This window comes from Netta rufina, assembly GCF_964035555.1.
Source record: "Netta rufina genome assembly, chromosome: 3".
NCBI classification, from domain to species: domain Eukaryota; kingdom Metazoa; phylum Chordata; class Aves; order Anseriformes; family Anatidae; genus Netta; species Netta rufina.
In genome coordinates, this window is record NC_140125.1 from 24447761 (window position 1) to 24460932 (window position 13172).

The 13172-nt window shown below is 39.7% G+C and overlaps 1 protein-coding gene across 1 annotated transcript in view; it reads right to left on the reverse strand.

Annotated features, from left to right (window-relative positions):
• Positions 1-1010: 1010 nt before the first annotated feature.
• The window catches only part of CAPN8 (calpain 8), a gene marked incomplete at both ends in the record, with an annotated part of 28977 nt that continues 16815 nt past the window's right edge, over positions 1011-13172 (reverse strand). Inside the window, 12 exons of the mRNA XM_084283355.1 lie at positions 1011-1034; positions 1896-1954; positions 2557-2673; positions 3580-3658; positions 4682-4750; positions 5855-5919; positions 6353-6410; positions 7320-7385; positions 8064-8100; positions 8684-8895; positions 10608-10619; positions 12657-12832. Coding sequence (XP_084139481.1) covers positions 1011-1034; positions 1896-1954; positions 2557-2673; positions 3580-3658; positions 4682-4750; positions 5855-5919; positions 6353-6410; positions 7320-7385; positions 8064-8100; positions 8684-8895; positions 10608-10619; positions 12657-12832 — 974 coding nt within the window. The remainder of the gene's footprint in view (positions 1035-1895; positions 1955-2556; positions 2674-3579; positions 3659-4681; positions 4751-5854; positions 5920-6352; positions 6411-7319; positions 7386-8063; positions 8101-8683; positions 8896-10607; positions 10620-12656; positions 12833-13172) is intronic.

Below are 13172 nucleotides of genomic sequence, written 5' to 3' on the forward strand. Positions count from 1 at the left end.
ATACTTTTCTGATTGCTAAAAAGACTCCTAGATTATCTTGATTGCATTGCTGTGCTATTATCTGCTCTTCATAATACCATGAAATTAAACACAGAGAATTTTATACTTTTAAAGGTTTTACAAGATTTTCGGAAAGCATAGCACTGTTATCCAGTGACTATTAACTTCTTCTCTGAATCATGACCCACATCAGTACATCCTTCATACACTCGAACTCGACAGCTCTCTACATGCACCTGTCAGATTCCTCCCCCTATGCTTGCCTTTATGAGCTTCTGGGCTTCCATCCTCTTCTCCTAAAACTCCAGACCCCACCTCTGGACACCAAAATACAACTATGGGCAAGAATTCAAAGGAGAAAATGTCAGTTGAAGTAACTTTGGTAACTTGTGGAGGAATTGCAATATGTTTACTTAATTCCCTGCTCGGGTTTGGGGCTGTGTCCACACTCAATTTCCCTGGGCTCTCAGCAGCTCATCTGAGGCTGAGCTCTTAACCCCTAGCTTCTGCGGGCACTTGGCATAGCCAAAGAGGACAACTGGCTAGTAAGGGAGTTAGTCAGAGCAGCAACACAAATTTTGGCCACACTCTGAGTGTGGGCTTCTCTCTGTGAAGCACATGCTAGATATTGCTGTCAGCAGAGATCCCTTCCTGGATTTTGAACTCTGCTGAATTTCTATGCATAGTTAGAAGTCAAATCAAAGCCATCTGGCTCAATCTGTGGTATCTGTGGTAAGTCAGAATTTGCAACAGTTCAGCATAAAAAAAAAAAAAAAAAAAAAAAAAAAAAAAAAAAGGAGGTTAGGATTAGGTTTGTTTTATTTATTGGTTTGGGTTTTCTTTCAAGAGTGTATTTACTTTCTAACTGACAGGAGATCACTTCATTTTTAATGGGCTTAGAAATAACTTGCCAGCAATAAAAAACAAGTTTCTGTCTCTGCTTTCCATAACAAGAAGTCAAAGTAGCGATGTTACATTCAGAGGTCTCTGCTGAATTCATTGATCGTAGTTCAAACCAAAGTGCAGCACAGCCACTGCGGGAGAAGCAGAACAAGAAGTCAGACCATCTGGAATGTCCATAGGGTGCCACCAGGGCACTCCACGATGGCTCTGGGAGAAAAAGCTTGGAAAGACCGTCGCCGTGTTGTAATCTGCTTTATGTTAAGGGTCCATCTGCTCTCAAACTTCATGGAAATTCTTTGCCAGGTTTGGCTTCAGACAATGCAAGTGGGGCCTCTTTCAAGGCAGGACCTGTTCTGCAGGGCAAGCTGCATGGTCTTTGAAAAATTTGAGATTATGCAACATACACTTTCAGCTAGATTTAACTAACTGTGACTGAAGGTCATGGGGCTTCCTAGCCATCTTCTTTCCTTTCAGTCAGTCCTCATCTGGAAGGATTAATTGGATAGACCTCTTGGGGTCTCTTCCAGCTGTTTCCTGAGATATATTTGTATTCTGCAAAGGGAAGACTCAAGCTGATTGCTTTTATAAAAGCTTCAACAGGAGAAATTTGCATGAAAAATAATAGGAAAAAAAGAGACCTGGCATTTTAAAAGGCCTCTTCTAGTTCTGGCAGATTGTTCAGTTCATTCTCTGCCAGACAAGAATATTTTCTTGCTGTGTGTTTTCTGATGAGGTGACCACTGCCTTCCAAAGCAGACAGTGAAACACACTGTGTAAACACCTTCTCAAGAAACCTTAGGTATTTTGAGTATATAAGGTAAACATTCATTCTACTACTTCAGACAAGTCTTCTGAGCTGAAGAGCCTTGCAATATAAGAGATGTTTCCCTTTGAATCATTGTCATGTTTACTACTTTATGTTAAAGAAATATTCTACTCCAGTCCATTACTGTATCTTAAAAAACATGGTATTTTAATCCAACCAACCTCACCTCTGCTAAAGAGAGCTGGACAACACCACTCTTTTCTTTATCTAGGAGATGGAACAGTTCTGAAAAGGAGAAGAGAGTAAAAAAAATAAATAAATAGATGTAAACCACAGAGTTTGGCATGTCTGACAAAATGTAGAGGACTGGCCTTTTGCCACAGTCTAGACTGGTTCTGTGAGAGAATACTACAGCTGTTCTTTCCCCTTATGAGTAATTTGTATACCACTTCATAGGGTAGAACAGTTAGATTTACAGCGGCAAACTGAGAGTTTGGCAGCAGGACAAGGACAGCATCCGACGCAGTAGCATCTGATATGATACAGTAACAAACCTGTAAATCAGATCTGAATGAGGACTGTAAGTGATAAATGGTACCATCTGTAGGAGATGGGACAACTTGGTGGGCAGAGCACTGAACATAAAGTGGAGATAACTGTAAGGCAGAAGATCATGGTAGGTTATGAAAACATATCCTCATGCTCCATGATCATTCAGCCAGTAAAGCTTTTGCTATTTCTCTTCTGATTTCTCAGACAAATGCATTTTTGCTGGCACTCTCCCATTTCTGTGCAATCTGTTACATTCACAGTTAAAAAAATCAAAAATTTAATGAAAACCCAAAATTGTCAGGAATCCCCCTTGACTGACAAACAGATGCACTTACTGAACAGGGTCTCTAAGCGGATCATACAGGCCACAAAACCATCAAAGTCAATGGTCAGCTTGCTGCAGGCATAGCGGATGGCAACGCTGTGCTGCACCTGACTGTTGAGCGTGAAACCTGAAGACATGAGAAGAACAAAAATCACTGCCACAGCAGATTAATATGCTGTCTTTGATGCGACTTATCCATGAACTACTGCAGCTGCGGGCAGAGCTGGGTTGAGGACTGTTCCTCCCAGAAGGTCTGCTGGACTCCATCACTCACCTCTGCTGTGGGTCCTTTCCAAAGCCCATTGTGCTGGGTGAAGAGAGTCATGAATTTCTTCCACAGCATTTTGTCAGACTGCATATTTCACGTTGTTTCACAGCATAAGCAGTCCTATGTTCCCCAGATAAACCCCTAATTAGTCAGTCTTGGTGCAGCATCTGAATAGCAGTGATTGCAGTAGAGCCAATTGCTCACATAGCACATTGGGTTGTATTCAGGCCCATGGTAGTGATATTTCTGTCTCTGGATCTTTCACATAGACTCCACTGAGCATGAAAGATCAAAAAATAGTGGTTCTGTAGATACCACTGAGTTGGCTAGCACTGCTCCAAAAAAAGAGGATCTGGCTTGGTCATGACTTTATCACACTTGCACCTTCTCTACTGTAGAGAAAGATGGTGGGAGGAAATAAAGGAAAAGGAAGGCTTGGACATAGTTCTGAAAAGGAACAATTATGTTAGGCAATAATGAGGCCAAAAATAGAACAAGCAATAATCAGATGCATAAGAAATGATCACAGCATGGACAAAAATATCAATGGTTCCAAATGCAGAACAGAGGGTGGGTTTTGATGTCTATAACAGCAAAAGGACATGGCAGTGTGTGACTGTCTGGACAAGAGAATGGCAGTTGCAGTGCTGTGATCTAGGAGATGGGAGAGAAGTAAAGCCGTGAAAAGTCTCTACTGTTCTGCTGGTGCTTGTTTTTAGTGGGGGATAGCATCAATCTGATGGTGTCCCTAAGCAGTGCACTCACCTGCCTCTCTGAGGGCATTTTGCATCTCGTGGGCATTGATGGCACCGGAGTAGTCACTGTCCACCTTCTTATAGATTGCCTGCAGCAGAGGAATGAGGGAATTTGGAAATAGGTCTTCAATTACTCGCAGATACAACCTCAGGTTCCTGATGTCTGGGGCCAGGGGCTGCCCCTACCAGTCAAAGCTCTTTGAAATGTTAATGAGCAAAGGAAACATTTTAAGTAGCTACTGGCAAGTAACGCAGACTGGGAAACACATTCCCATGGGCTGGCAGTCTGCCTGCCTCCATGTTACATGGTGGCAGGCTGTTGAGGAAAATATCCTATCATTTGGCAAACACTGCAACAGACAAAGTCCATTTTGCTTAATATTTCAGACAAGATGACAGATGCTTCCCACTGCCAGCAGGTTTATTATCCAGAATTAGAAACCACCCAGACCTACAGCTCAGATTGGAATTGGCTCTCAGGGCTCACTCTGCAAACACCAGCCCCAGGACAAAGGAGAAATGAATGTCTCTTTGTGAGCCTCCAGGACAGATGCTCTCTGCTGACCACCATCAAGCATGATAGCAGCAGACTTGTCTGAAAAGGATGTTATTAAACAAAGCAGGTCCAAATTTGATGTTCCTTTAGACTGCTTGATTCTGGGTGAACTTCTTGGGATATTATATATTTAGTCAGAAAAAAAAAAAAATTCTGCATTTGTGCAAGGTTTTAAAAATACAAAGACAAGTTTTGATAGGTCCTAAAAATATGTTTCTTGTGCATGCTAGGGCTCAGCTGGCAATGTAACATACCTCAGCAGCAGAGACATGTTCATATGAGCTTTAATAGAGCAGGCAGCAGAGAGCTGTCTTTGCCAACAACAAAAGAGCATTAATCTGGTTTTCCAGAAGGTACTGTGGATTACGGAGAACCGTGAGGAAGTGAAAGAAGATCTGCTGGTGCCCTCTTAAATCAGAGATGCTTCTGAGCCCTGGAACAAACTTCAGCTATGAGAAGGAAAACTTCCATATACATATCTTAACCCTTCTCATTGTTCTGCATCTGCACTTCAGAGTTGCAAGAGAAGAGAGAAAAGTCAGAAATGTTATATTACCAAATACTTTTGAATCTTCATCCAAAGAGTCTTGAATTCTATAAGTCCCAAGGAGCCAGTCCCATTAGTCTGGATATGTTGAGGAATGGTTCAAAAGTCAGAATTTGTCTATCCTTAGCAAAACATGAGAGCAACCAGTTCAGATAAAAGTAGATCACCCATGCCCACAGCTTTATATTTCCTTAACTACAGGTATGCCAAGAATTTCAAGGCTATATGCAGTCTCAATTAATGACATATGGATTGATAAATATACAAGCACAATTTTATATAGTTAACAGTAGGTTTAGGTCCTCTGGAAAACAAAGGACTTTGAAAAAAAAAAAAAAAAAAAGGATTGGCTTTGTAGTGGACAAGTGTTAGAAACCAGAGAGAGGAAGGAACCGCAGAGAGTCAACAGTAGGCTACACAGTGCTTACCCATGTCTCTGAACTTCCCTTCCTATGGGAAACTATGCAGAAACAATGAGTTGGCCCCCATGACACTGTACTTTTTGAGCTGCTCTTTTGGTTTGGGAAACTGTGGAGTGCAGGGCAGAGGCATCAGTTCTCCTAATAGCCAGTGCTCCACAGCTGATCCCTTCTGACCTCAGCACAAACACATCACGAAAACAACACTAGTACAATCCTGGCAGCACAGCTCTTGACCCTCCTACTGCACTAACTGCCTTCCCCATGCATCAAAGTAGCACTGTTCAGACAGGCTGACCTCCCCTTTCCCTCTGGCTACTCATAGATCATTAGCTCCCATATGTCCCACAAACTTTACAGAAGGGGAAGAGCTCTCCAGCCTGTCTCTGTTGCTTTGAGCTCTGTGGTCTGTAAGCAGTACCTGATTTAGAGATGGAAGCTGGGGGTGTGCTTGAAACCTATCTCCTGCCAAGCAAGCTGTGTACATATCTGAAACTGTACCAGTGGTGCATCCAGGCAGAAGGTTCCTGCTTCTCTTCCTCTATTTTTCGGAAAAAGTTTAAGCAATGCGAGACACAGATTAGGTGAGAGAAACAGCTGAGGATTAAATGGTTCAGGTTTCTGACACCCTAAGCATATAGATGCTTGGCTCAATTTTATGTTCCCAGACAATAGAAGTATAAACTTAGCCTTATCTTGTTAAGAAGTTCTGCTAAGGAATTCCAGAAACTTTAAAGAAGATGAAATGACGTTCAAAGGATACATCTAAAAGGCTGATCATCTCCCTGCAAGTATTAATGTTGAATCCATCACTTTTAATATCCTTTCCTGTACAAAACAGAAGTCAAAGTCAGAAATACTTTTAGACAAATACTTTTCTGCAGGCCATCCAGGTGCCAGCTGCCTTAAAATCTTGATAGTAAAGCAAGTGCTCTGCCATTTCTTCAACTATTTCCTTCCAACTGATTTACATGGATTTTTAAACAAAGAAGCAGGAGATGTTCTTGGTTTTGGGAGTGGTAAAAGTCTATCACCCATATTAGAAGTTCAACAAGCCAGGAAAAGCCCAGCCGGGATGAAAACCTCATTTTTTTTTCATTGTCCTTAGCTGACAAAGCTGGGTTTTGTAAGCATAGATCCCATTTGTGTGCTAAAATACTGACATGAAGATGTTCACTCTGGAGAAAAGAACAACTTTGTCTCATCACTTCAGCCCCTGCCTTTGAGCTCCATTCAATGCAAAGTACATAACAATACTCACTCTTCGCCAAAACCTTATTTAGAATAGTTTGAAGTTCAATTGCAGTCACTTCGCAGTCCTGGACAGAAAACAAGTTTTAGGTGTTAGCATGAAAAGCATTTGAAGCAAACTAAACTCATTCACTGTCAGACATCAGCATTATTTTACTTCCATCCCTACCCGAGGGCAAAACCTTCTATTCTTTTTTTAACACCACCATTGCCAGCTGACATCGCATAGATGTTCCTCAGAAGCCATGAATATTTCCTACCCTTTCAAGTGGGAAATACAAGGTTTTTTAGGTGCCATAGGGACATGACTGAGTAAATGTTAACTTTTTAGCAGGTTTGACTGAGTTGAGGATTTTTTCAGCTATAAAAGTTCAGAAGAGTATTTGAGATTTTCCAGGCTTAAGGAAACTACAGTCAAAAAATAAAATTCCCCTCTCAAAACTCACAAAAGCCTTTCTAACTAATAAGGTGTTTTTCCTCTTCATTGACACTGGCCACTTGTTCATTAAGAGCAAAGTAGTAGCCACAGGTTAGCATAGCAGCCAGTGGATACTGAGGTTTATAAAACACAGTAAGGGAGCGAACATTCCGCCAACAGCTTTCTGATTCCTGGACTTCTAAGCCAAAAGGAAGAAATTGGCCAAATAGCCAATTGTCAGAATTATATGCTAGCTCCAAGAGCAATTTATTTCACTATGCAATAATATTTTCACAGTCCTCACTCCCATCACCCATATTTTCAGTCATTGCATGCCAGAATTACTATGGGAACAAATCACATTTTGCACCAATAAGAGGGAAAATGTAATAGAACTGTTCTATTGTAAAATAAATTGAACTGAAGCTGTGAGTTAATAAAAGGGGAGAACGGCCTGGTTTTTGAAGACCAGACAGTAGGAGGAATTGGCAGGCCAAATATTTGCATAATCATAACAGTGAGAGATCCCATTTCTTTAATTCCATTTTAATCCACTTACCTCTCCAGAGAGTTTTTGAAATAGAGTCTTGAATTCATCATCTATATCTTTGTTATCAACATGAGGCTACAGGAAGAAGATGACCAAGAGTCTAATTTACAACATGGTTCTAGAAAGCAAGACGGGCATGTGGTAAAGTACCTTTACAGGGAACAATCTATGACAAGGGAAAATGAGCACTTGCTTTACAGAAATAGCAAGACAGAAGCAAAATCAAGAAGAGTCATGGACTGGCTTTATTTGGGAGTAAATACTTTCTAAAGTTGATGAAAATTTTTTCTTCTGTTACCAAGATAGTCTTATAAAATAGCTGCAGATAAAATGTTCCTGCACATGGCCAGGGCAATAATGTGACTGTCTTAATTCAGTACTTTCTTGGAAGTCTGCATTTGCAGTTTCTCTCAGGCTTTGGGAATACTATTTGTTTCTATGAAAAGGATCACTCAATGCCCTCCTCACCTTATTCTACCTGTACGGGATGAAAGGACAGTTTAATGTATTTCAACCAAGTCTACAAGGGTGCAGTTTCTGTGCCACGTGATCCTAGGTACATGAAAATACATGTGAAACTAAGCCATAGAGATAAGTAAAGAATCAATGGAACCAAAATATATTTTTCCTGAGCATAAACACCTACTGTGATCTCAGCTCAGGAGATAAATAAAAATCCTGCATTAATTTTTCTTTCAGATAGTGGAGCAAAGTCCATTACAAAAAAACAGTCTGCCCAGTTAAGTTGTTTACCTCATATGGTTTTGCAGCCACCATATCACCAATCATCCTAAGAAAAAAAGAATAAAAAAAAAAACAGGAATGATGACTGTACCTTTTGCACTTAAAATCATCATTAAAACAAGCTGTTTTAATAGAAGGTGTTACCAAACGCACAAAACAAGCCTCCAGGTTCCCTATTCCCTGCATTCCCCATCCTTCCTCTGTCTCCGACTTTTTTGACAATATTTTCCTTGACAAATCCACTCTTATCTTGGATCCTGGCTCCTGTTTTTTTTCACTCAGTGGCTGCTGTTGAAACAACCCTTCTTAAAACCATTATCCTACTCCCAGGTCTTTCCTCTGCACTCTTTAGCTGTGGGAACTTCTATTACATAGACCTGAGGTATCTAGTTACCACATCAGTATATGCTGTAGGCCACTTGAAAGGCCGTGACTTTGCAACATGGATGTGTGTGTCACATATGGTAGGCCACAGAAGAAAACAGGTCCTAGAAATGGGCCTATTTTGCTGCTTACTGGCTGGTAGATAGAGCAAAAGAAGGGGGTCTCTCACACAGAGTGCAACATCTGACCTTTGCATTCATGTGTTTCACCAGCAGAAGAGGAGGTTTTACAAAGAAGATACTCACTGAGTTTTAGCCTGTTTCTCAGAAAAAACTCGAAGGCAGAACTCTCCATTTTTGTAAGGTTCAAATGTGGATGGCACAATGAGGTACTCCCCCTTGGGCAATTTAATACGGCTGGAGACCTCACGTAGGTTGACATAAGTCCCAGACTGGGCTATTGGTTGGTTCCTTGCGAAGAAAGCACGGTTCAGATGAATATCTGTGCTATTTTCCAGCTGTGGGAAATGCGTTTATGTTAGAAACCATTTGACAATTCACTTGCAAGCCAGACACCCTATTTAAATTTCAATGCTTAAAAGCTATCTCAGGTTTTTCTTAGCATAAAATAATAAACCCTCAAGTGATGGTATAAAAGATAACCACCAGGGTTCGGTCATGGGAAACAGTCAGGCAGATAATTAGAAGAGATATGTATCTTTCTCTATAAAGATTATCTTTTCATGTGTCTTTGTAATGTGTGATATAGAATAACTAAAAAAATCATAATGTGCACTCAAACGTGGTCAAACCAATACCTGTTCTTACTGATGTTGTTCATCTATTGAGCATTTTTTGCTTCCAAAGGCTTCATGTAAAAAAGTTTAAATTGTTGAATGTCTTTAAACCATTTATGGTAAGGGGTAAATGTTCTAATTGCATAGGAGTTGTAGTCTCTAATTTCTTTAAACAGACAGAAAAGAACAGTAAACAGGACAAAGTAGAAGTCATAAGGGTGAGACTTTTGTAGCTAAATTAGATGATTTACCCTACTTCTGTTAGCAATACTAAAGTTATTGCTTTGGATTATGTGGAAAATAGTACTTAACTTCTCCTTGATATCAATATATTATTAAATGTGAAACACTAATAGCTCATAAAACAGAAAACTGATATAGCAAGAAACAGTAGTGTATGAATAACATCTTTGCTTTAAATCTTCTATTCATTACTTTAGCTCCACGGGGATGTCTTTCAAAAAGTGTGATTCAGTGATCCACAATAACTGCTACATTGTTGACACAGAACATAAAACATTACACACAGATAAGATTTCTGGCTGTGTAAGATCAGAGCATAGAAAGATGTTATCAAACATTTTAAAATAAATCAGTATTTCTGTTGTAAACTGTAGAGTAATATGCCCTTTTCCCCTCTTTTGTTCCATAGATAAGATTGGATTTGGTATTTATTCAACTTTCCACTCTACCATAAGTTAAGTGGGAACTGCAAAGATTAAGAAGTCAGATCCCATATCTTTTTCAACATGTAAAGCTCATTTTCTCTTTGCATCTGCAAGGCTGTTAAAAGAACATACTTAATTGCTACAAAACCACATATTCATTAACTGAGAGGGAAGAATAGGGTTGAAAAGCCTAGGAGAAATTGGCAGTACAGAGTGCTGGACCTCAGTAATGAGTACAGACTATTCCTACTGCCAGACATCCCTGGGGTCTCTTTCTTCAGGAATGAAAAGTCTCTTTAACTTGGTATTGACATTTGGGAGGATTAGGGAAGGTTGAGCTGGTTTGGTTTTTGTTTTTTCATTACCAGGAGCCCCAACTCAGAACTATAAAAGGAATGAGTCCACAGAGTCTGGCAGTTCTTCTAAACAACATCAGCTACATTTTCTCAGTTTTGGAGTGCAAAGACTGTGCCTTCACTTCTCCTAAACAGGCAAATTCTGATCTCTGTTGTACACAATTAGTGGAAGCCAAATTTCAACAAGTATAAATGAGATCAGGATTAGGACTTGGATGTGTGTAATAAAGCCTCATGCCCCACAGTCCCCTGGAAAAGGTTATTCAGAACATGAAATAGTTATCCTGTGATAAAAGAACAAAGCTCTCCAGAAGAACTGTCATTAGTAAGGAAGAAATCCTCCTGGTAGCTAAATTGACACAGGAGGTGCTCATCCGTAGGCTAGAAGTCTTCCACAGCGATTACATACCTCCTGAGGAATCTGAAAGGAAGAGAATGAGTTGATGTTAAAGGGCTGGTACACAGGCACTTCTGTCATTAGAAATAAAATATCACATAAAGTCTCCTTCAGACACTTATTTTTCATTTCCACTTACAAACAGGTTGTATAGTATCAGTTATACATGAAGTTCTGGCTTGCACTAACTAGAACTGTTCCAAAAGAAAATGTGATTTTCATCCAGAGGATTCTACACAATTGCTTTTCTCCAGATACGGTATTGTGAATGATACTATCCATTGGATACATTTTGGTAAGCCTTGAAATATTCAGTCAGGAGTGTCAACAGGTTAGCCCTACTTTGCTAAATGAAGACAAACGGAATTTATTACAGCAGACTCTGCTAGCCTGCTGTTACTGGAATGCTGATGAAAATATAAGGTTACTGTCACCAGCAGTTAGCCTGAGGATGACTAGATTGTTGTAAGGCAAATAAAACAAGTGACAAATTTCAAGATTTGTCCCTTCCTATATTAACTAAATATGTACAAATTTGTACCTTCAAATATGTTAGCTTTTTCAAAATCAGTTAGTGGTCTTGGAAGCAGAGATTCCATTGAAAGCCAAAGAGAGTGTGCTCCTAAGTCCCAGAAGAATTTTTGGAAATATCACTCACACAATGCTTCCGAACTGCCTGAGATGGCCTCTGGGGACCATGGATCTTGTTCCTTTTATCCAACACATTGGAAGGCCAGAAGCTCATGGATGGGAACATTTACAGTAATTGTCACTACATAGTTTGAGCTACATAACTTACAAAATCTTTGCAGGGCAGGTAGGTTTAAACACACGCATTTTCACCTTCTCTTATACAGATATCTGCTTTAGATCACCATCCAAGTTGTTCTAACTGGACCTTCTCAGACACAGCATCAACTGCAATGATATAAATCTGCAGCAGCACATGGCCTGAGGAACTTGGATCATAGCTGCATGTCTACATGAGATGATCTAGCAGCTATTTCTTTCAAAAGAAATCTTTCATCTTGTTAAGAGTCACTTAGGTCTATCCTACTATGGAAAAGGTCCCAGAGGAGGCAGATGGGATGAAATAGATGTAAATAGAAAGAAATAGATGCTCTGCTATCTTCTCCAAGGTTGTACTCAGTGGTATGAGCAGGCAAACATCCTTAATGTGAAAATCCTAGGATGCCAATAGCCTGAGGTGCTTGATGTCATGCAGATAGCAACTCAAAAATGTACACAGTGAGAACCATTTACTTAAGAAACTAGGAAAAACCCTTCAGAGTTTAGAACCATCCTTCACAAGATTTATTAATAAAAGACAGCCATTCCCATCTGCGCCCACCTGTGATGTTTAATAATCTTTATCCAGAGGAATCTATACAACATTTAATTGCTTTTCTCCAGATATGATGTTGGGAATGATAATACTGTTTGGAAATTATTCCATTTATTTCTCTGCCCTCACATCACAGAAGTTAGAGGTGGCACTGTAGATTTTTTCCCTACATTATATTTATGGAGACAGAAGAAACACTGTGAAAATCAAAATAGGAAAAAAAAAAAAAAAAAGAAAGAAAGAAAGAAAGAAAACCAAAAACCCACTGAAACAGAACAATAGCATCATAGACAATGAATCAAAACAATTTTCAAATAAAAGGAGAAAGAAATAAAGAAAGCAACTACTGAGCACTAATGATAAGCTGTAATCAGAACCACTTATCTGGAATTGCCAGGCACCCTGAGCCTGTTCCCATTCAGATGCTGAAAAGAGAAGTCTCTCAATGAGACTGTTGCTAAATTAATTGCCTCCAATTTTACACCTCTCTCCTGTTAAAATGGAACAAAAATTGAACCAATTTTTTTCTGAATCTTCCCATATTATGTGGGTCAGGAAGAAATGAGAGGTTTTCAACCATCTTGTAAAACCCAGTTCTCATTGCATTGTAGTGCTGAATGTCAAGATGTAGCACATGGCTAATTTTTTCCAGGGTAACAGAACAGAGAATAAAACCTTAAATGAGGAGAAAAAAAAATATATATATGTATATATACCTGATAGAGTGAATAACCAATACTAAGTAGACCTTCTCCCATTTTCTTCTGCCTCCTGCGGTTCTTCTGCATCAAGCCCACCAGTATAGTACAGCATGGCTCATTCAAACTCCCATCATGGTCATCATCTGGTTCATCCAGACGGATTTTAAACTGGGGATTGATCCAGTATGTTGCTAAAAATCCCCAAGACAAGACAAAAAGGGTAAGATTTTGTTATTGTAGCCAAAGTGGTTGTCAATAGAATTGCAGATACTGTTTGGAAAGACTTTTGCCTGGATTATATCCAAACCTTTCCAGTACATATGTAACATATGGTTTTATGCTTCTACAGCTATGCTGAGTATCAGTTGGAGCCATGGCAAATCAAAGCACCAAGGTATTTCCTGGGGTGTAATGACAAAGAAGGAGGAACTGATACCGTTAATTCTAGCCAGCCATGTATCTACAGGAAATATCCTTGGCTAAGGCTGATATTGCAAGAGGACCAAATGCCAGGCAGCCTCTCTAGAGGTC